The following is a 22,753-nucleotide window of genomic DNA, read 5'->3' as shown; positions in this document are numbered from 1 at the left end:
TGTCTTTCTGCAGCCAGCAAGGGGGCTTCTGCACAACATTTCCTGGCCTTTTCCAGCACAGGATGGGATTGTGATCCACTTGTAGTTTTCCCAGTCTGCAGCAGCAAGACCAAAGGCCTTGGCGGCTCTTTGCTACTTGTCCATTTCAGAGCTTGCAAGAAATAAAAGCTGCGTTTTGCAGAGACAAGGTTGCTTGCTGATAGCAGGCAAGGAGGAATGTGAAATTCCTAGCCGTATAGCGTTGTGTTGAATTGGCCCGTTTTAATCTGGTTGGAGTGACTTAGAATGCCATTGCTAAGAGAGCTGATGAGTTCTCCTTAGAAGATGTGGTTGTAGGTGTCAGGAGAACTGGGTTTAGAATGCTAGGTAACGGCGTGTCCCTCATGCTTCTCTCTTGCCACAGGTGACGAAAGGAACAGCCGTCTCTCCTGTGGCTCCCTCTGCTCCCGGACAAGAAGGCAAAGAGGAGCAAAGGGAGGGAGAGAAGCAGAATCGTCCGTGTGTGGTCACAGCCCCGGCTGATCCTTGCAAGAGAGTAAGTGCCAGCTGTGGGTGGCGCTGTCTTTAGGGCAAGGCAGAGGAGCAAGTTTGTCAGCAGGCAGCGCTTGCTGTTGCAGGCCGAGGAGTCTGAGTGCTGGAGTCCTGCAGGACGTAGTCATTTCCTGCAGGCCGTGCCAGCTGGAAATTGGCCTTTGCCCAGTCATGTTGAGGCACCGAAGAGCTGGGGGCTCTGGGTGAGCTTTTGGCTGCCTGGCTGAGTGCAGCTCTATGTCTGGGCTTCTGCAGTGCATTGGCCAAGGGCACAGGTGGTGGTGCTGGCGACCCCAGGGCTTTGCTTGTTTGTTTTTCCTTCGTGGAAATGTGTGTTTGGCTTGTGGAAGTATTCTGCAGTTTTCTTGAGCAGTTCTTCATTTGTACAGCCTCTTTTGGCCCAGCTGTGTGTTGGCTTTTGATAAGCTGCAAGGAGATGAGTGTGCTGTGCGTGAAGCTGTGGGGGGCAATTCTTGTGCCGTGTGGCCAAGCAAAGGAAGCGCGTAGTTGCGAAGGCTTCTTGTGAGGCAAAAGGCAGAAGCGGGGAGTTTCTGTGGATCCCTTTTGCGGTGAAGTCTGCAGCTTTGGCAAGTGCACTGGAGCCTGGAGTGGGGGTGAAGCTGGAAGTCCTTGAGTGCTGTGTTGCGTTGTAGAGAAGAGGAAGGAGATGTTGAAATGGAGGATGCAGTATTTGAAGTCAGATGGGCAAGAGTGTGTCTGGCGAGCTGCGTGGGCCAAAAGGAGGCAGGGCTGCTGGTGGTCCAGAGCAGCTGCACGTGAGGCAGCGTGTGGGCAGGCGGCCAAGAAGGCCAAGGGCATGGTGGGCTGTGTCAGCAGCAGAGGAGCAGCAGGAGCAGGGCAGTGAGCGCCGGCCTGTGCTGGGCAGCGCTGGGGCCGCAGCTGCAGTGAGTGCTGTGTGCAGTTGTGGGCCCCTGTGAAGCAGCAAGTCATTGAGGGGCTGGAGCGTGTGGCCAGAAGGAGACGGGAGGTGGGCAAGGGTGTGGAGCATAAGCCCAGGGAGGAGGTGCTGAGGGAGCTGTCGCCTGGACAAGGGGAGTCTCGTGAGGGACCTTCAGGCAGACATCCATAGATGCCGACGTGACAGCGGTGAGCACAAGGGCTGTTGCCCTTTCAAACATGGCCTCAGTGCATGCCAGTGCTTTTGAGGCTGGAGTAGCTGCCGCTTGCACCCTGTGGCTTCTGCGTTTTTTGGTATGCTAGGAGGAGAAGCCCTGTTCATTTTGTCTTTGTGCAGCCAGCAAGGCGGCTTCTGCACAACATTTCCTGCCCTTTTCCAGCACAGGATGGGATTGTGATCCACTTGTAGTTTTCCCTGTCTGCAGCAGCAAGAGCAAAGGCCTTGGCGGATCTTTGCTACTTGTCCATTTCAGAGCTTGCAAGAAATAAAAGCTGCGTTTTGCAGAGACAAGGTTGCTTGCTGATAGCAGGCAAGGAGGAATGTGAAATTCCTAGCCATATAGCGTTGTGTTGAATTGGCCCATTTTAATCTGGTTGGAGTGACTTAGAATGCCATTGCTAAGAGAGCTGATGAGTTCTCCTTAGAAGATGTGGTTGTAGGTGCCAGGAGAACTGGGTTTAGAATGCTAGGTAACGGCGTGTCCCTCATGCTTCTCTCTTGCCACAGGTGACGAAAGGAACAGCCGTCTCTCCCGTGGCTCCCTCTGCTCCCGGACAAGAAGGCAAAGAGGAGCAAAGGGAGGGAGAGAAGCAGAATCGTCCGTGTGTGGTGACAGCCCTGGCTGATCCTTGCAAGAGAGTAAGTGCCAGCTGTGGGTGGCGCTGTCTTTAGGGCAAGGCAGAGGTGCAAGTTTGTCAGCAGGCAGCACTTGCTGTTGCAGGCCGAGGAGGCTGAGTGCTGGAGTCCTGCAGGACGTAGTTATTTCCTGCAAGCAGTGCCAGCTGGAAATTGGCCTTTGCCCAGTCATGTTGAGGCACCGAAGAGCTGGGGGCTCTGGGTGAGCTTTTGGCTGCCTGGCTGAGTGCAGCTCTATGTCTGGGCTTCTGCAGTGCATTGGCCAAGGGCACAGGTGGTGGTGCTGGCGACCCCAGGGCTTTGTTTGTTTGTTTTTCCTTTGTGGAAAGGTGTGTTGGCTTGTGGAAGTGTTCTGCAGTTTTCTTGAGCAGTTCTTCATTTGTACAGCCTTTTTTGGCTTTTGATAAGCTGCAAGGAGATGAGTGTGCTGTGCGTGAAGCTGTGGGGGCCCATCTTTGTGCCGTGTGGCCAAGGAAAGGAAGCGCGTATTGGCTTAGGCTTCTTGTGAGGCAAAAGGCAGAAGCGGGGAGTTTCTGTGGATCCCTTTTGCGGTGAAGTCTGCAGCTTTGGCAAGTGCACTGGAGCCTGGAGTGGGGGTGAAGCTGGAAGTCCTTGAGTGCTGTGTTGCGTTGTAGAGAAGAGGAAGGAGATGTTGAAATGGAGGATGCAGTATTTGAAGTCAGATGGGCAAGAGTGTGTCTGGCGAGCTGCGTGGGCCAAAAGGAGGCAGGGCTGCTGGTGGTCCAGAGCAGCTGCACGTGAGGCAGCGTGTGGGCAGGCGGCCAAGAAGGCCAAGGGCATGGTGGGCTGTGTCAGCAGCAGAGGGCAGCAGGAGCAGGGCAGTGAGCACCGGCCTGTGCTGGGCAGCGCTGCGGCCGCAGCTGCAGTGAGTGCTGTGTGCAGTTGTGGGCCCCTGTGAAGCAGCAAGTCATTGAGGGGCTGGAGCGTGTGGCCAGAAGGAGACGGGAGGTGGGCAAGGGTGTGGAGCATAAGCCCAGGGAGGAGGTGCTGAGGGAGCTGTCGCCTGGACAAGGGGAGTCTCGTGAGGGACCTTCAGGCAGACTTCCATAGATGCCGACGTGACAGCGGTGAGCACAAGGGCTGTTGCCCTGTCAAACATGGCCTCAGTGCATGCCAGTGCTTTTGAGGCTGGAGTAGCTGCTGCTTGCACCCTGTGGCTTCTGCGTTTTTTGGTATGCTAGGAGGAGAAGCCCTGTTCATTTTGTCTTTCTGCAGCCAGCAAGGGGGCTTCTGTACAACATTTCCTGGCCTTTTCCAGCACAGGATGGGATTGTGATCCACTTGTAGTTTTCCCAGTCTGCAGCAGCAAGAGCAAAGGCCTTGGCGGCTCTTTGCTACTTGTCCATTTCAGAGCTTGCAAGAAATAAAAGCTGCGTTTTGCAGAGACAAGGTTGCTTGCTGATAGCAGGCAAGGAGGAATGTGAAATTCCTAGCCGTATAGCGTTGTGTTGAATTGGCCCGTTTTAATCTGGTTGGAGTGACTTAGAATGCCATTGCTAAGAGAGCTGATGAGTTCTCCTTAGAAGATGTGGTTGTAGGTGTCAGGAGAACTGGGTTTAGAATGCTAGGTAACGGCGTGTCCCTCATGCTTCTCTCTTGCCACAGGTGACGAAAGGAACAGCCGTCTCTCCCGTGGCTCCCTCTGCTCCCGGACAAGAAGGCAAAGAGGAGCAAAGGGAGCGAGAGAAGCAGAAGCGTCCGTTTGTGGTGACAGCCCCGGCTGATCCTTGCAAGAGAGTAAGTGCCAGCTGTGGGTGGCGCTGTCTTTAGGGCAAGGCAGAGGTGCAAGTTTGTGAGCAGGCAGCACTTGCTGTTGCTGGCCGAGGAGGCTGAGTGCTGGAGTCCTGCAGGACGTAGTTATTTCCTGCAAGCAGTGCCAGCTGGAAATTGGCCTTTGCCCAGTCATGTTGAGGCATCGAAGACTGGGGGCTCTGGGTGAGCTTTTGGCTGCCTGGCTGAGTGCAGCTCTATGCCTGGGCTTCTGCAGTGCATTGGCCAAGGGCACAGGTGGTGGTGCTGGCGACCCCAGGGCTTTGCTTGTTTGTTTTTCCTTCGTGGAAATGTGTGTTTGGCTTGTGGAAGTGTTCTGCAGTTTTCTTGAGCAGTTCTTCATTTGTACAGCCTTTTTTGGCTTTTGATAGGCTGCAAGGAGATGAGTGTGCTGTGCGTGAAGCTGTGGGGGCCCATCTTTGTGCCGTGTGGCCAAGGAAAGGAAGCGCGTATTGGCTTAGGCTTCTTGTGAGGCAAAAGGCAGAAGCGGGGAGTTTCTGTGGATCCCTTTTGCGGTGAAGTCTGCAGCTTTGACAAGTGCACTGGAGCCTGGAGTGGGGGTGAAGCTGGAAGTCCTTGAGTGCTGTGTTGCGTTGTAGAGAAGAGGAAGGAGATGTTGAAATGGAGGATGCAGTATTTGAAGTCAGATGGGCAAGAGTGTGTCTGGCGAGCTGCGTGGGCCAAAAGGAGGTAGGGCTGCTGGTGGTCCAGAGCAGCTGCACGTGAGGCAGCGTGTGGGCAGGCGGCCAAGAAGGCCAAGGGCAGGGTGGGCTGTGTCAGCAGCAGAGGGGCAGCAGGAGCAGGGCAGTGAGCACCGGCCTGTGCTGGGCAGCGCTGGGGCCGCAGCTGCAGTGAGTGCTGTGTGCAGTTGTGGGCCCCTGTGAAGCAGCAAGTCATTGAGGGGCTGGAGCGTGTGGCCAGAAGGAGACGGGAGGTGGGCAAGGGTGTGGAGCATAAGCCCAGGGAGGAGGTGCTGAGGGAGCTGTCGCCTGGACAAGGGGAGTCTCGTGAGGGACCTTCAGGCAGACGTCCATAGATGCCGACGTGACAGCGGTGAGCACAAGGGCTGTTGCCCTTTCAAACATGGCCTCAGTGCATGCCAGTGCTTTTGAGGCTGGAGTAGCTGCCGCTTGCACCCTGTGGCTTCTGCGTTTCTTGGTATGCTAGGAGGAGAAGCCCTGTTCATTTTGTCTTTCTGCAGCCAGCAAGGGGGCTTCTGCACAACATTTCCTGCCCTTTTCCAGCACAGGATGGGATTGTGATCCACTTGTAGTTTTCCCTGTCTGCAGCAGCAAGAGCAAAGGCCTTGGCGCCTCTTTGCTACTTGTCCATTTCAGAGCTTGCAAGAAATAAAAGCTGCGTTTTGCAGAGACAAGGTTGCTTGCTGATAGCAGGCAAGGAGGAATGTGAAATTCCTAGCCATATAGCGTTGTGTTGAATTGGCCCATTTTCATCTGGTTGGAGTGACTTAGAATGCCATTGCTAAGAGAGCTGATGAGTTCTCCTTAGAAGATGTGGTTGTAGGTGTCAGGAGAACTGGGTTTAGAATGCTAGGTAACGGCGTGTCCCTCATGCTTCTCTCTTGCCACAGGTGACGAAAGGAACAGCCGTCTCTCCTGTGGCTCCATCTGCTCCCGGACAAGAAGGCAAAGAGGAGCAAAGGGAGCGAGAGAAGCAGAATCGTCCGTGTGTGGTCACAGCCCCGGCTGATCCTTGCAAGAGAGTAAGTGCCAGCTGTGGGTGGCGCTGTCTTTAGGGCAAGGCAGAGGAGCAAGTTTGTCAGCAGGCAGCGCTTGCTGTTGCAGGCCGAGGAGTCTGAGTGCTGGAGTCCTGCAGGACGTAGTCATTTCCTGCAGGCCGTGCCAGCTGGAAATTGGCCTTTGCCCAGTCATGTTGAGGCACCGAAGAGCTGGGGGCTCTGGGTGAGCTTTTGGCTGCCTGGCTGAGTGCAGCTCTATGTCTGGGCTTCTGCAGTGCATTGGCCAAGGGCACAGGTGGTGGTGCTGGCGACCCCAGGGCTTTGCTTGTTTGTTTTTCCTTCGTGGAAATGTGTGTTTGGCTTGTGGAAGTATTCTGCAGTTTTCTTGAGCAGTTCTTCATTTGTACAGCCTCTTTTGGCCCAGCTGTGTGTTGGCTTTTGATAAGCTGCAAGGAGATGAGTGTGCTGTGCGTGAAGCTGTGGGGGGCAATTCTTGTGCCGTGTGGCCAAGCAAAGGAAGCGCGTAGTTGCGAAGGCTTCTTGTGAGGCAAAAGGCAGAAGCGGGGAGTTTCTGTGGATCCCTTCTGCGGTGAAGTCTGCAGCTTTGGCAAGTGCACTGGAGCCTGGAGTGGGGGTGAAGCTGGAAGTCCTTGAGTGCTGTGCTGCGTTGTAGAGTAGAGGAAGGAGATGTTGAAATGGAGGATGCAGTATTTGAAGTCAGATGGGCAAGAGTGTGTCTGGCGAGCTGCGTGGGCCAAAAGGAGGCAGAGCTGCTGGTGGTCCAGAGCAGCTGCACGTGAGGCAGCGTGTGGGCAGGCGGCCAAGAAGGCCAAGGGCATGGTGGGCTGTGTCAGCAGCAGAGGGGCAGCAGGAGCAGGGCAGTGAGCGCCGGCCTGTGCTGGGCAGCGCTGCGGCCGCAGCTGCAGTGAGTGCTGTGTGCAGTTGTGGGCCCCTGTGAAGCAGCAAGTCATTGAGGGGCTGGAGCGTGTGGCCAGAAGGAGACGGGAGGTGGGCAAGGGTGTGGAGCATAAGCCCAGGGAGGAGGTGCTGAGGGAGCTGTCGCCTGGACAAGGGGAGTCTCGTGAGGGACCTTCAGGCAGACGTCCATAGATGCCGACGTGACAGCGGTGAGCACAAGGGCTGTTGCCCTTTCAAACATGGCCTCAGTGCATGCCAGTGCTTTTGAGGCTGGAGTAGCTGCCGCTTGCACCCTGTGGCTTCTGCGTTTTTTGGTATGCTAGGAGGAGAAGCCCTGTTCATTTTGTCTTTCTGCAGCCAGCAAGGGGGCTTCTGCACAACATTTCCTGCCCTTTTCCAGCACAGGATGGGATTGTGATCCACTTGTAGTTTTCCCTGTCTGCAGCAGCAAGAGCAAAGGCCTTGGCGGCTCTTTGCTACTTGTCCATTTCAGAGCTTGCAAGAAATAAAAGCTGCGTTTTGCAGAGACAAGGTTGCTTGCTGATAGCAGGCAAGGAGGAATGTGAAATTCCTAGCCATATAGCGTTGTGTTGAATTGGCCCATTTTCATCTGGTTGGAGTGACTTAGAATGCCATTGCTAAGAGAGCTGATGAGTTCTCCTTAGAAGATGTGGTTGTAGGTGTCAGGAGAACTGGGTTTAGAATGCTAGGTAACGGCGTGTCCCTCATGCTTCTCTCTTGCCACAGGTGACGAAAGGAACAGCCGTCTCTCCCGTGGCTCCCTCTGCTCCCGGACAAGAAGGCAAAGAGGAGCAAAGGGAGGGAGAGAAGCAGAATCGTCCGTGTGTGGTGACAGCCCTGGCTGATCCTTGCAAGAGAGTAAGTGCCAGCTGTGGGTGGCGCTGTCTTTAGGGCAAGGCAGAGGTGCAAGTTTGTCAGCAGGCAGCACTTGCTGTTGCAGGCCGAGGAGGCTGAGTGCTGGAGTCCTGCAGGACGTAGTTATTTCCTGCAAGCAGTGCCAGCTGGAAATTGGCCTTTGCCCAGTCATGTTGAGGCACCGAAGAGCTGGGGGCTCTGGGTGAGCTTTTGGCTGCCTGGCTGAGTGCAGCTCTATGTCTGGGCTTCTGCAGTGCATTGGCCAAGGGCACAGGTGGTGGTGCTGGCGACCCCAGGGCTTTGTTTGTTTGTTTTTCCTTTGTGGAAAGGTGTGTTGGCTTGTGGAAGTGTTCTGCAGTTTTCTTGAGCAGTTCTTCATTTGTACAGCCTTTTTTGGCTTTTGATAAGCTGCAAGGAGATGAGTGTGCTGTGCGTGAAGCTGTGGGGGCCCATCTTTGTGCCGTGTGGCCAAGGAAAGGAAGCGCGTATTGGCTTAGGCTTCTTGTGAGGCAAAAGGCAGAAGCGGGGAGATTCTGTGGATCCCTTTTGCGCTGAAGTCTGCAGCTTTGACAAGTGCACTGGAGCCTGGAGTGGGGGTGAAGCTGGAAGTCCTTGAGTGCTGTGTTGCGTTGTAGAGAAGAGGAAGGAGATGTTGAAATGGAGGATGCAGTATTTGAAGTCAGATGGGCAAGAGTGTGTCTGGCGAGCTGCGTGGGCCAAAAGGAGGTAGGGCTGCTGGTGGTCCAGAGCAGCTGCATGTGAGGCAGCGTGTGGGCAGGCGGCCAAGAAGGCCAAGGGCTTGGTGGGCTGTGTCAGCAGCAGAGGGGCAGCAGGAGCAGGGCAGTGAGCGCCGGCCTGTGCTGGGCAGCGCTGGGGCCGCAGCTGCAGCGAGTGCTGTGTGCAGTTGTGGGCCCCTGTGAAGCAGCAAGTCATTGAGGGGCTGGAGCGTGTGGCCAGAAGGAGACGGGAGGTGGGCAAGGGTGTGGAGCATAAGCCCAGGGAGGAGGTGCTGAGGGAGCTGTCGCCTGGACAAGGGGAGTCTCGTGAGGGACCTTCAGGCAGACTTCCATAGATGCCGACGTGACAGCGGTGAGCACAAAGGCTGTTGCCCTGTCAAACATGGCCTTCAGTGCATGCCAGTGCTTTTGAGGCTGGAGTAGCTGCCGCTTGCACCCTGTGGCTTCTGCTTTTTTTGGTATGCTAGGAGGAGAAGCCCTGTTCATTTTGTCTTTCTGCAGCCAGCAAGGGGGCTTCTGTACAACTTTTCCTGCCCTTTTCCAGCACAGGATGGGATTGTGATCCACTTGTAGTTTTCCCTGTCTGCAGCAGCAAGAGCAAAGGCCTTGGCGCCTCTTTGCTACTTGTCCATTTCAGAGCTTGCAAGAAATAAAAGCTGCGTTTTGCAGACACAAGGTTGCTTGCTGATAGCAGGCAAGGAGGAATGTGAAATTCCTAGGCATATAGCGTTGTGTTGAATTGGCCCATTTTCATCTGGTTGGAGTGACTTAGAATGCCATTGCTAAGAGAGCTGATCAGTTCTCCTTAGAAGATGTGGTTGTAGGTGGCAGGAGAACTGGGTTTAGAATGCTAGGTAACGGCGTGTCCCTCATGCTTCTCTCTTGCCACAGGTGACGAAAGGAACAGCCGTCTGTCCCGTGGCTCCCTCTGCTCCCGGACAAGAAGGCAAAGAGGAGCAAAGGGAGCGAGAGAAGCAGAAGCCTCCGTGTGTGGTGACAGCCCCGGCTGATCCTTGCAAGAGAGTAAGTGCCAGCTGTGGGTGACGCTGTCTTTAGGGCAAGGCAGAGGTGCACGTTTGTGAGCAGCCAGCACTTGCTGTTGCTGGCCGAGGAGGCGGAGTGCTGGAGTCCTGCAGGATGTTGTCATTTCCTGCAGGACGTGCCAGCTGGAAATTGGCCATTGCCCAGTCATGTTGAGGCACCGAAGACTGGGGGCTCTGGGTGAGCTTTTGGCTGCCTGGCTGAGTGCAGCTCTATGTCTGGGCTTCTGCAGTGCATTGGCCAAGGGCACCGGTGGTGGTGCTGGCGACCCCAGGGCTTTGTTTGTTTGTTTTTCCTTTGTGGAAAGGTGTGTTGGCTTGTGGAAGTGTTCTGCAGTTTTCTTGAGCAGTTCTTCATTTGTACAGCCTCTTTGGGCCCAGCTGTGTGTTGGCTTTTGATAAGCTGCAAGGAGATGAGTGTGCTGTGCGTGAATCTGTGGTGGGGGGGGGCATTCTTTTGCCGTGTGGCCAAGGAAAGGAAACGCGCAGTTGCGAAGGCTTCTTGTGAGGCAAAAGGCAGAAGCGGGGAGTTTCTGTGGATCCCTTTTGCGGTGAAGTCTGCAGCTTTGGCAAGTGCACTGGAGCCTGGAGTGGGGGTGAAGCTGGAAGTCCTTGAGTGCTGTGTTGCGTTGTAGAGTAGAGGAAGGAGATGTTGAAATGGAGGATGCAGTATTTGAAGTCAGATGGGCAAGAGTGTGTCTGGCGAGCTGCGTGGGCCAAAAGGAGGCAGGGCTGCTGGTGGTCCAGAGCAGCTGGACGTGAGGCAGCGTGTGGGCAGGCGGCCAAGAAGGCCAAGGGCTTGGTGGGCTGTGTCAGCAGCAGAGGGGCAGCAGGAGCAGGGCAGTGAGCGCCGGCCTGTGCTGGGCAGCGCTGGGGCCGCAGCTGCAGTGAGTGCTGTGTGCAGTTGTGGGCCCCTGTGAAGCAGCAAGTCATTGAGGGGCTGGAGCGTGTGGCCAGAAGGAGACGGGAGGTGGGCAAGGGTGTGGAGCATAAGCCCAGGGAGGAGGTGCTGAGGGAGCTGTCGCCTGGACAAGGGGAGTCTCGTGAGGGACCTTCAGGCAGACTTCCATAGATGCCGACGTGACAGCGGTGAGCACAAAGGCTGTTGCCCTGTCAAACATGGCCTTCAGTGCATGCCAGTGCTTTTGAGGCTGGAGTAGCTGCCGCTTGCACCCTGTGGCTTCTGCTTTTTTTGGTATGCTAGGAGGAGAAGCCCTGTTCATTTTGTCTTTCTGCAGCCAGCAAGGGGGCTTCTGTACAACTTTTCCTGCCCTTTTCCAGCACAGGATGGGATTGTGATCCACCTGTAGTTTTCCCAGTCTGCAGCAGCAAGAGCAAAGGCCTTTGCGGCTCTTTGCTACTTGTCCATTTCAGAGCTTGCAAGAAATAAAAGCTGCGTTTTGCAGACACAAGGTTGCTTGCTGATAGCAGGCCAGGAGGAATGTGAAATTCCTAGCCATATAGCGTTGTGTTGAATTGGCCCATTTTCATCTGGTTGGAGTGACTTAGAATGCCATTGCTAAGAGAGCTGATGAGTTCTCCTTAGAAGATGTGGTTGTAGGTGGCAGGAGAACTGGGTTTAGAATGCTAGGTAACGGCGTGTCCCTCATGCTTCTCTCTTGCCACAGGTGACGAAAGGAACAGCCGTCTCTCCCGTGGCTCCCTCTGCTCCCGGACAAGAAGGCAAAGAGGAGCAAAGGGAGGGAGAGAAGCAGAAGCCTCCGTGTGTGGTGACAGCCCCGGCTGATCCTTGCAAGAGAGTAAGTGCCAGCTGTGGGTGACGCTGTCTTTAGGGCAAGGCAGAGGTGCACGTTTGTGAGCAGGCAGCACTTGCTGTTGCTGGCCGAGGAGGCGGAGTGCTGGAGTCCTGCAGGATGTTGTCATTTCCTGTAGGACGTGCCAGCTGGAAATTGGCCTTTGCCCAGTCATGTTGAGGCACCGAAGACTGGGGGCTCTGGGTGAGCTTTTGGCTGCCTGGCTGAGTGCAGCTCTATGTCTGGGCTTCTGCAGTGCATTGGCCAAGGGCACAGGTGGTGGTGCTGGCGACCCCAGGGCTTTGTTTGTTTGTTTTTCCTTTGTGGAAAGGTGTGTTGGCTTGTGGAAGTGTTCTGCAGTTTTCTTGAGCAGTTCTTCATTTGTACAGCCTCTTTGGGCCCAGCTGTGTGTTGGCTTTTGATAAGCTGCAAGGAGATGAGTGTGCTGTGCGTGAATCTGTGGTGGGGGGGGGCATTCTTGTGCCGTGTGGCCAAGGAAAGGAAACGCGTAGTTGCGAAGGCTTCTTGTGAGGCAAAAGGCAGAAGCGGGGAGTTTCTGTGGATCCCTTTTGCGGTGAAGTCTGCAGCTTTGGCAAGTGCACTGGAGCCTGGAGTGGGGGTGAAGCTGGAAGTCCTTGAGTGCTGTGTTGCGTTGTAGAGTAGAGGAAGGAGATGTTGAAATGGAGGATGCAGTATTTGAAGTCAGATGGGCAAGAGTGTGTCTGGCGAGCTGCGTGGGCCAAAAGGAGGCAGGGCTGCTGGTGGTCCAGAGCAGCTGGACGTGAGGCAGCGTGTGGGCAGGCGGCCAAGAAGGCCAAGGGCTTGGTGGGCTGTGTCAGCAGCAGAGGGGCAGCAGGAGCAGGGCAGTGAGCGCCGGCCTGTGCTGGGCAGCGCTGGGGCCGCAGCTGCAGCGAGTGCTGTGTGCAGTTGTGGGCCCCTGTGAAGCAGCAAGTCATTGAGGGGCTGGAGCGTGTGGCCAGAAGGAGACGGGAGGTGGGCAAGGGTGTGGAGCATAAGCCCAGGGAGGAGGTGCTGAGGGAGCTGTCGCCTGGACAAGGGGAGTCTCGTGAGGGACCTTCAGGCAGACTTCCATAGATGCCGACGTGACAGCGGTGAGCACAAAGGCTGTTGCCCTGTCAAACATGGCCTTCAGTGCATGCCAGTGCTTTTGAGGCTGGAGTAGCTGCCGCTTGCACCCTGTGGCTTCTGCTTTTTTTGGTATGCTAGGAGGAGAAGCCCTGTTCATTTTGTCTTTCTGCAGCCAGCAAGGGGGCTTCTGTACAACTTTTCCTGCCCTTTTCCAGCACAGGATGGGATTGTGATCCACTTGTAGTTTTCCCTGTCTGCAGCAGCAAGAGCAAAGGCCTTGGCGCCTCTTTGCTACTTGTCCATTTCAGAGCTTGCAAGAAATAAAAGCTGCGTTTTGCAGACACAAGGTTGCTTGCTGATAGCAGGCAAGGAGGAATGTGAAATTCCTAGGCATATAGCGTTGTGTTGAATTGGCCCATTTTCATCTGGTTGGAGTGACTTAGAATGCCATTGCTAAGAGAGCTGATGAGTTCTCCTTAGAAGATGTGGTTGTAGGTGGCAGGAGAACTGGGTTTAGAATGCTAGGTAACGGCGTGTCCCTCATGCTTCTCTCTTGCCACAGGTGACGAAAGGAACAGCCGTCTGTCCCGTGGCTCCCTCTGCTCCCGGACAAGAAGGCAAAGAGGAGCAAAGGGAGCGAGAGAAGCAGAAGCCTCCGTGTGTGGTGACAGCCCCGGCTGATCCTTGCAAGAGAGTAAGTGCCAGCTGTGGGTGACGCTGTCTTTAGGGCAAGGCAGAGGTGCACGTTTGTGAGCAGCCAGCACTTGCTGTTGCTGGCCGAGGAGGCGGAGTGCTGGAGTCCTGCAGGATGTTGTCATTTCCTGCAGGACGTGCCAGCTGGAAATTGGCCATTGCCCAGTCATGTTGAGGCACCGAAGACTGGGGGCTCTGGGTGAGCTTTTGGCTGCCTGGCTGAGTGCAGCTCTATGTCTGGGCTTCTGCAGTGCATTGGCCAAGGGCACCGGTGGTGGTGCTGGCGACCCCAGGGCTTTGTTTGTTTGTTTTTCCTTTGTGGAAAGGTGTGTTGGCTTGTGGAAGTGTTCTGCAGTTTTCTTGAGCAGTTCTTCATTTGTACAGCCTCTTTGGGCCCAGCTGTGTGTTGGCTTTTGATAAGCTGCAAGGAGATGAGTGTGCTGTGCGTGAATCTGTGGTGGGGGGGGGCATTCTTGTGCCGTGTGGCCAAGGAAAGGAAACGCGCAGTTGCGAAGGCTTCTTGTGAGGCAAAAGGCAGAAGCGGGGAGTTTCTGTGGATCCCTTTTGCGGTGAAGTCTGCAGCTTTGGCAAGTGCACTGGAGCCTGGAGTGGGGGTGAAGCTGGAAGTCCTTGAGTGCTGTGTTGCGTTGTAGAGTAGAGGAAGGAGATGTTGAAATGGAGGATGCAGTATTTGAAGTCAGATGGGCAAGAGTGTGTCTGGCGAGCTGCGTGGGCCAAAAGGAGGCAGGGCTGCTGGTGGTCCAGAGCAGCTGGACGTGAGGCAGCGTGTGGGCAGGCGGCCAAGAAGGCCAAGGGCTTGGTGGGCTGTGTCAGCAGCAGAGGGGCAGCAGGAGCAGGGCAGTGAGCGCCGGCCTGTGCTGGGCAGCGCTGGGGCCGCAGCTGCAGTGAGTGCTGTGTGCAGTTGTGGGCCCCTGTGAAGCAGCAAGTCATTGAGGGGCTGGAGCGTGTGGCCAGAAGGAGACGGGAGGTGGGCAAGGGTGTGGAGCATAAGCCCAGGGAGGAGGTGCTGAGGGAGCTGTCGCCTGGACAAGGGGAGTCTCGTGAGGGACCTTCAGGCAGACTTCCATAGATGCCGACGTGACAGCGGTGAGCACAAAGGCTGTTGCCCTGTCAAACATGGCCTTCAGTGCATGCCAGTGCTTTTGAGGCTGGAGTAGCTGCCGCTTGCACCCTGTGGCTTCTGCTTTTTTTGGTATGCTAGGAGGAGAAGCCCTGTTCATTTTGTCTTTCTGCAGCCAGCAAGGGGGCTTCTGTACAACTTTTCCTGCCCTTTTCCAGCACAGGATGGGATTGTGATCCACTTGTAGTTTTCCCTGTCTGCAGCAGCAAGAGCAAAGGCCTTGGCGCCTCTTTGCTACTTGTCCATTTCAGAGCTTGCAAGAAATAAAAGCTGCGTTTTGCAGACACAAGGTTGCTTGCTGATAGCAGGCAAGGAGGAATGTGAAATTCCTAGGCATATAGCGTTGTGTTGAATTGGCCCATTTTCATCTGGTTGGAGTGACTTAGAATGCCATTGCTAAGAGAGCTGATGAGTTCTCCTTAGAAGATGTGGTTGTAGGTGGCAGGAGAACTGGGTTTAGAATGCTAGGTAACGGCGTGTCCCTCATGCTTCTCTCTTGCCACAGGTGACGAAAGGAACAGCCGTCTCTCCCGTGGCTCCCTCTGCTCCCGGACAAGAAGGCAAAGAGGAGCAAAGGGAGCGAGAGAAGCAGAAGCATCCGTGTGTGGTGACTGCCCCGGCTGATCCTTGCAAGAGAGTAAGTGCCAGCTGTGGGTGGCGCTGTCTTTAGGGCAAGGCAGAGGTGCACGTTTGTGAGCAGCCAGCACTTGATGTTGCTGGCCGAGGAGGCTGAGTGCTGGAGTCCTGCAGGATGTTGTCATTTCCTGCAGGAGGTGCCAGCTGGAAATTGGCCTTTGCCCAGTCATGTTGAGGCACCGAAGAGCTGGGGGCTCTGGGTGAGCTTTTGGCTGCCTGGCTGAGTGCAGCTCTATGTCTGGGCTTCTGCAGTGCATTGGCCAAGGGCACAGGTGGTGGTGCTGGCGACCCCAGGGCTTTGCTTGTTTGTTTTTCCTTTGTGGAAAGGTGTGTTGGCTTGTGGAAGTGTTCTGCAGTTTTCTTGAGCAGTTCTTCATTTGTACAGCCTCTTTGGGCCCAGCTGTGTGTTGTCTTTTGATAAGCTGCAAGGAGATGAGTGTGCTGTGCGTGAAGCTGTGGGGGGCAATTCTTGTGCCGTGTGGCCAAGGAAAGGAAGCGCGTAGTTGCGAAGGCTTCTTGTGAGGCAAAAGGCAGAAGCGGGGAGTTTCTGTGGATCCCTTTTGCGGTGAAGTCTGCAGCTTTGGCAAGTGCACTGGAGCCTGGAGTGGGGGTGAAGCTGGAAGTCCTTGAGTGCTGTGTTGCGTTGTAGAGTAGAGGAAGGAGATGTTGAAATGGAGGATGCAGTATTTGAAGTCAGATGGGCAAGAGTGTGTCTGGCGAGCTGCGTGGGCCAAAAGGAGGCAGGGCTGCTGGTGGTCCAGAGCAGCTGGACGTGAGGCAGCGTGTGGGCAGGCGGCCAAGAAGGCCAAGGGCTTGGTGGGCTGTGTCAGCAGCAGAGGGGCAGCAGGAGCAGGGCAGTGAGCGCCGGCCTGTGCTGGGCAGCGCTGGGGCCGCAGCTGCAGCGAGTGCTGTGTGCAGTTGTGGGCCCCTGTGAAGCAGCAAGTCATTGAGGGGCTGGAGCGTGTGGCCAGAAGGAGACGGGAGGTGGGCAAGGGTGTGGAGCATAAGCCCAGGGAGGAGGTGCTGAGGGAGCTGTCGCCTGGACAAGGGGAGTCTCGTGAGGGACCTTCAGGCAGACTTCCATAGATGCCGACGTGACAGCGGTGAGCACAAAGGCTGTTGCCCTGTCAAACATGGCCTTCAGTGCATGCCAGTGCTTTTGAGGCTGGAGTAGCTGCCGCTTGCACCCTGTGGCTTCTGCTTTTTTTGGTATGCTAGGAGGAGAAGCCCTGTTCATTTTGTCTTTCTGCAGCCAGCAAGGGGGCTTCTGTACAACTTTTCCTGCCCTTTTCCAGCACAGGATGGGATTGTGATCCACTTGTAGTTTTCCCTGTCTGCAGCAGCAAGAGCAAAGGCCTTGGCGCCTCTTTGCTACTTGTCCATTTCAGAGCTTGCAAGAAATAAAAGCTGCGTTTTGCAGACACAAGGTTGCTTGCTGATAGCAGGCAAGGAGGAATGTGAAATTCCTAGGCATATAGCGTTGTGTTGAATTGGCCCATTTTCATCTGGTTGGAGTGACTTAGAATGCCATTGCTAAGAGAGCTGATGAGTTCTCCTTAGAAGATGTGGTTGTAGGTGGCAGGAGAACTGGGTTTAGAATGCTAGGTAACGGCGTGTCCCTCATGCTTCTCTCTTGCCACAGGTGACGAAAGGAACAGCCGTCTCTCCCGTGGCTCCCTCTGCTCCCGGACAAGAAGGCAAAGAGGAGCAAAGGGAGCGAGAGAAGCAGAAGCATCCGTGTGTGGTGACTGCCCCGGCTGATCCTTGCAAGAGAGTAAGTGCCAGCTGTGGGTGGCGCTGTCTTTAGGGCAAGGCAGAGGTGCACGTTTGTGAGCAGCCAGCACTTGATGTTGCTGGCCGAGGAGGCTGAGTGCTGGAGTCCTGCAGGATGTTGTCATTTCCTGCAGGAGGTGCCAGCTGGAAATTGGCCTTTGCCCAGTCATGTTGAGGCACCGAAGAGCTGGGGGCTCTGGGTGAGCTTTTGGCTGCCTGGCTGAGTGCAGCTCTATGTCTGGGCTTCTGCAGTGCATTGGCCAAGGGCACAGGTGGTGGTGCTGGCGACCCCAGGGCTTTGCTTGTTTGTTTTTCCTTTGTGGAAAGGTGTGTTGGCTTGTGGAAGTGTTCTGCAGTTTTCTTGAGCAGTTCTTCATTTGTACAGCCTCTTTGGGCCCAGCTGTGTGTTGGCTTTTGATAAGCTGCAAGGAGATGAGTGTGCTGTGCGTGAAGCTGTGGGGGGCAATTCTTGTGCCGTGTGGCCAAGGAAAGGAAGCGCGTATTGGCTTAGGCTTCTTGTGAGGCAAAAGGCAGAAGCGGGGAGTTTCTGTGGATCCCTTTTGCGGTGAAGTCTGCAGCTTTGGCAAGTGCACTGGAGCCTGGAGTGGGGGTGAAGCTGGAAGTCCTTGAGTGCTGTGTTGCGTTGTAGAGAAGAGGAAGGAGATGTTGAAATGGAGGATGCAGTATTTGAAGTCAGATGGGCAAGAGTGTGTCTGGCGAGCTGCGTGGGCCAAAAGGAGGCAGGGCTGCTGGTGGTGAAGAGCAGCTGCACGTGAGGCAGCGTGTGGGCAGGCGGCCAAGAAGGCCAAGGGCATGGTGGGCTGTGTCAGCAGCAGAGGGGCAGCAGGAGCAGAGCAGTGAGCGCCGGCCTGTGCTGGGCAGCGCTGGGGCCGCAGCTGCAGCGAGTGCTGTGTGCAGTTGTGGGCCCCTGTGAAGCAGCAAGTCATTGAGGGGCTGGAGCGTGTGGCCAGAAGGAGACGGGAGGTGGGCAAGGGTGTGGAGCATAAGCCGAGGGAGGAGGTGCTGAGGGAGCTGTCGCCTGGACAAGGGGAGTCTCGTGAGGGACCTTCTGGCAGACTTCCATAGATGCCGACGTGACAGCGGTGAGCACAAAGGCTGTTGCCCTGTCAAACATGGCCTCAGTGCATGCCAGTGCTTTTGAGGCTGGAGTAGCTGCCGCTTGCACCCTGTGGCTTCTGCGTTTTTTGGTATGCTAGGAGGAGAAGCCCTGTTCATTTTGTCTTTCTGCAGCCAGCAAGGGGGCTTCTGCACAACATTTCCTGCCCTTTTCCAGCACAGGATGGGGTTGTGATCCACTTGTAGTTTTCCCTGTCTGCAGCAGCAAGAGCAAAGGCCTTGGCGGCTCTTTGCTACTTGTCCATTTCAGAGCTTGCAAGAAATAAAAGCTGCGTTTTGCAGAGACAAGGTTGCTTGCTGATAGCAGGCAAGGAGGAATGTGAAATTCCTAGCCATAAAGCGTTGTGTTGAATTGGCCCATTTTCATCTGGTTGGAGTGACTTAGAATGCCATTGCTAAGAGAGCTGATGAGTTCTCCTTAGAAGATGTGGTTGTAGGTGTCAGGAGAACTGGGTTTAGAATGCTAGGTAACGGCGTGTCCCTCATGCTTCTCTCTTGCCACAGGTGACGAAAGGAACAGCCGTCTCTCCCGTGGCTCCCTCTGCTCCCGGACAAGAAGGCAAAGAGGAGCAAAGGGAGCGAGAGAAGCAGAAGCCTCCGTGTGTGGTGACAGCCCCGGCTGATCCTTGCAAGAGAGTAAGTGCCAGCTGTGGGTGACGCTGTCTTTAGGGCAAGGCAGAGGTGCACGTTTGTGAGCAGCCAGCACTTGCTGTTGCTGGCCGAGGAGGCGGAGTGCTGGAGTCCTGCAGGATGTTGTCATTTCCTGCAGGACGTGCCAGCTGGAAATTGGCCATTGCCCAGTCATGTTGAGGCACCGAAGACTGGGGGCTCTGGGTGAGCTTTTGGCTGCCTGGCTGAGTGCAGCTCTATGTCTGGGCTTCTGCAGTGCATTGGCCAAGGGCACAGGTGGTGGTGCTGGCGACCCCAGGGCTTTGTTTGTTTGTTTTTCCTTCGTGGAAAGGTGTGTTGGCTTGTGGAAGTGTTCTGCAGTTTTCTTGAGCAGTTCTTCATTTGTACAGCCTCTTTGGGCCCAGCTGTGTGTTGGCTTTTGATAAGCTGCAAGGAGATGAGTGTGCTGTGCGTGAATCTGTGGTGGGGGGGGGCATTCTTGTGCCGTGTGGCCAAGGAAAGGAAACGCGTAGTTGCGAAGGCTTCTTGTCAGGCAAAAGGCAGAAGCGGGGAGTTTCTGTGGATCCCTTTTGCGGTGAAGTCTGCAGCTTTGGCAAGTGCACTGGAGCCTGGAGTGGGGGTGAAGCTGGAAGTCCTTGAGTGCTGTGTTGCGTTGTAGAGTAGAGGAAGGAGATGTTGAAATGGAGGATGCAGTATTTGAAGTCAGATGGGCAAGAGTGTGTCTGGCGAGCTGCGTGGGCCAGAAGGAGGCAGGGCTGCTGGTGGTGAAGAGCAGCTGGACGTGAGGCAGCGTGTGGGCAGGCGGCCAAGAAGGCCAAGGGCTTGGTGGGCTGTGTCAGCAGCAGAGGAGCAGCAGGAGCAGGGCAGTGAGCGCCGGCCTGTGCTGGGCAGCGCTGGGGCCGCAGCTGCAGCGAGTGCTGTGTGCAGTTGTGGGCCCCTGTGAAGCAGCAAGTCATTGAGGGGCTGGAGCGTGTGGCCAGAAGGAGACGGGAGGTGGGCAAGGGTGTGGAGCATAAGCCGAGGGAGGAGGTGCTGAGGGAGCTGTCGCCTGGACAAGGGGAGTCTCGTGAGGGACCTTCAGGCAGACTTCCATAGATGCCGACGTGACAGCGGTGAGCACAAAGGCTGTTGCCCTGTCAAACATGGCCTTCAGTGCATGCCAGTGCTTTTGAGGCTGGAGTAGCTGCCGCTTGCACCCTGTGGCTTCTGCTTTTTTTGGTATGCTAGGAGGAGAAGCCCTGTTCATTTTGTCTTTCTGCAGCCAGCAAGGGGGCTTCTGTACAACTTTTCCTGCCCTTTTCCAGCACAGGATGGGATTGTGATCCACTTGTAGTTTTCCCTGTCTGCAGCAGCAAGAGCAAAGGCCTTGGCGCCTCTTTGCTACTTGTCCATTTCAGAGCTTGCAAGAAATAAAAGCTGCGTTTTGCAGAGACAAGGTTGCTTGCTGATAGCAGGCAAGGAGGAATGTGAAATTCCTAGGCATATAGCGTTGTGTTGAATTGGCCCATTTTCATCTGGTTGGAGTGACTTAGAATGCCATTGCTAAGAGAGCTGATCAGTTCTCCTTAGAAGATGTGGTTGTAGGTGGCAGGAGAACTGGGTTTAGAATGCTAGGTAACGGCGTGTCCCTCATGCTTCTCTCTTGCCACAGGTGACGAAAGGAACAGCCGTCTCTCCCGTGGCTCCCTCTGCTCCCGGACAAGAAGGCAAAGAGGAGCAAAGGGAGCGAGAGAAGCAGAAGCCTCCGTGTGTGGTGACAGCCCCGGCTGATCCTTGCAAGAGAGTAAGTGCCAGCTGTGGGTGACGCTGTCTTTAGGGCAAGGCAGAGGTGCACGTTTGTGAGCAGCCAGCACTTGCTGTTGCTGGCCGAGGAGGCGGAGTGCTGGAGTCCTGCAGGATGTTGTCATTTCCTGCAGGACGTGCCAGCTGGAAATTGGCCATTGCCCAGTCATGTTGAGGCACCGAAGACTGGGGGCTCTGGGTGAGCTTTTGGCTGCCTGGCTGAGTGCAGCTCTATGTCTGGGCTTCTGCAGTGCATTGGCCAAGGGCACCGGTGGTGGTGCTGGCGACCCCAGGGCTTTGTTTGTTTGTTTTTCCTTTGTGGAAAGGTGTGTTGGCTTGTGGAAGTGTTCTGCAGTTTTCTTGAGCAGTTCTTCATTTGTACAGCCTCTTTGGGCCCAGCTGTGTGTTGGCTTTTGATAAGCTGCAAGGAGATGAGTGTGCTGTGCGTGAATCTGTGGTGGGGGGGGGCATTCTTGTGCCGTGTGGCCAAGGAAAGGAAACGCGTAGTTGCGAAGGCTTCTTGTGAGGCAAAAGGCAGAAGCGGGGAGTTTCTGTGGATCCCTTTTGCGGTGAAGTCTGCAGCTTTGGCAAGTGCACTGGAGCCTGGAGTGGGGGTGAAGCTGGAAGTCCTTGAGTGCTGTGTTGCGTTGTAGAGTAGAGGAAGGAGATGTTGAAATGGAGGATGCAGTATTTGAAGTCAGATGGGCAAGAGTGTGTCTGGCGAGCTGCGTGGGCCAAAAGGAGGCAGGGCTGCTGGTGGTCCAGAGCAGCTGGACGTGAGGCAGCGTGTGGGCAGGCGGCCAAGAAGGCCAAGGGCTTGGTGGGCTGTGTCAGCAGCAGAGGGGCAGCAGGAGCAGGGCAGTGAGCACCGGCCTGTGCTGGGCAGCGCTGGGGCCGCAGCTGCAGTGAGTGCTGTGTGCAGTTGTGGGCCCCTGTGAAGCAGCAAGTCATTGAGGGGCTGGAGCGTGTGGCCAGAAGGAGACGGGAGGTGGGCAAGGGTGTGGAGCATAAGCCCAGGGAGGAGGTGCTGAGGGAGCTGTCGCCTGGACAAGGGGAGTCTCGTGAGGGACCTTCAGGCAGACTTCCATAGATGCCGACGTGACAGCGGTGAGCACAAAGGCTGTTGCCCTGTCAAACATGGCCTTCAGTGCATGCCAGTGCTTTTGAGGCTGGAGTAGCTGCCGCTTGCACCCTGTGGCTTCTGCGTTTTTTGGTATGCTAGGAGGAGAAGCCCTGTTCATTTTGTCTTTCTGCAGCCAGCAAGGGGGCTTCTGTACAACTTTTCCTGCCCTTTTCCAGCACAGGATGGGATTGTGATCCACTTGTAGTTTTCCCTGTCTGCAGCAGCAAGAGCAAAGGCCTTGGCGCCTCTTTGCTACTTGTCCATTTCAGAGCTTGCAAGAAATAAAAGCTGCGTTTTGCAGAGACAAGGTTGCTTGCTGATAGCAGGCAAGGAGGAATGTGAAATTCCTAGCCATATAGCGTTGTGTTGAATTGGCCCATTTTAATCTGGTTGGAGTGACTTAGAATGCCATTGCTAAGAGAGCTGATGAGTTCTCCTTAGAAGATGTGGTTGTAGGTGGCAGGAGAACTGGGTTTAGAATGCTAGGTAACGGCGTGTCCCTCATGCTTCTCTCTTGCCACAGGTGACGAAAGGAACAGCCGTCTCTCCCGTGGCTCCCTCTGCTCCCGGACAAGAAGGCAAAGAGGAGCAAAGGGAGCGAGAGAAGCAGAATCGTCCGTGTGTGGTGACTGCACCGGCTGATCCTTGCAAGAGAGTAAGTGCCAGCTGTGGGTGGCGCTGTCTTTAGGGCAAGGCAGAGGTGCACGTTTGTGAGCAGCCAGCACTTGATGTTGCTGGCCGAGGAGGCGGAGTGCTGGAGTCCTGCAGGACGTTGTCATTTCCTGCAGGAGGTGCCAGCTGGAAATTGGCCTTTGCCCAGTCATGTTGAGGCACCGAAGAGCTGGGGGCTCTGGGTGAGCTTTTGGCTGCCTGGCTGAGTGCAGCTCTATGTCTGGGCTTCTGCAGTGCATTGGCCAAGGGCACAGGTGGTGGTGCTGGCGACCCCAGGGCTTTGTTTGTTTGTTTTTCCTTTGTGGAAAGGTGTGTTGGCTTGTGGAAGTGTTCTGCAGTTTTCTTGAGCAGTTCTTCATTTGTACAGCCTCTTTGGGCCCAGCTGTGTGTTGGCTTTTGATAAGCTGCAAGGAGATGAGTGTGCTGTGCGTGAATCTGTGGTGGGGGGGGCATTCTTGTGCCGTGTGGCCAAGGAAAGGAAACGCGTAGTTGCGAAGGCTTCTTGTGAGGCAAAAGGCAGAAGCGGGGAGTTTCTGTGGATCCCTTTTGCGGTGAAGTCTGCAGCTTTGGCAAGTGCACTGGAGCCTGGAGTGGGGGTGAAGCTGGAAGTCCTTGAGTGCTGTGTTGCGTTGTAGAGTAGAGGAAGGAGATGTTGAAATGGAGGATGCAGTATTTGAAGTCAGATGGGCAAGAGTGTGTCTGGCGAGCTGCGTGGGCCAAAAGGAGGCAGAGCTGCTGGTGGTCCAGAGCAGCTGGACGTGAGGCAGCGTGTGGGCAGGCGGCCAAGAAGGCCAAGGGCTTGGTGGGCTGTGTCAGCAGCAGAGGAGCAGCAGGAGCAGGGCAGTGAGCGCCGGCCTGTGCTGGGCAGCGCTGGGGCCGCAGCTGCAGCGAGTGCTGTGTGCAGTTGTGGGCCCCTGTGAAGCAGCAAGTCATTGAGGGGCTGGAGCGTGTGGCCAG

The 22,753-nt window shown here is 55.6% G+C and overlaps 1 protein-coding gene across 19 annotated transcripts in view; it reads left to right on the top strand.

Annotated features, from left to right (window-relative positions):
* LOC135290684 (proteoglycan 4-like) overlaps positions 1-22,753 on the top strand; it is a 137,524-nt gene that overhangs the window by 33,352 nt on the left and 81,419 nt on the right. For 15 of the 19 annotated variants that reach the window (XM_064404615.1, XM_064404616.1, XM_064404617.1 and 12 more), the window contains 6 exons: positions 404-535; positions 2,177-2,308; positions 3,932-4,063; positions 5,688-5,819; positions 7,461-7,592; positions 10,995-11,126. In XM_064404615.1, coding sequence (XP_064260685.1) covers positions 404-535; positions 2,177-2,308; positions 3,932-4,063; positions 5,688-5,819; positions 7,461-7,592; positions 10,995-11,126 — 792 coding nt within the window. The remainder of the gene's footprint in view (positions 1-403; positions 536-2,176; positions 2,309-3,931; positions 4,064-5,687; positions 5,820-7,460; positions 7,593-10,994; positions 11,127-22,753) is intronic. The other 4 variants (XM_064404613.1, XM_064404606.1, XM_064404609.1 and 1 more) reach the window with 4 other exon arrangements.

This window comes from Passer domesticus, chromosome Z (genome assembly GCF_036417665.1).
Source record: "Passer domesticus isolate bPasDom1 chromosome Z, bPasDom1.hap1, whole genome shotgun sequence".
Taxonomy (NCBI): domain Eukaryota; kingdom Metazoa; phylum Chordata; class Aves; order Passeriformes; family Passeridae; genus Passer; species Passer domesticus.
The sequence above is the reverse complement of the archived record's forward strand: the minus strand, read 5'-3'. Positions and strand labels throughout refer to the sequence as shown.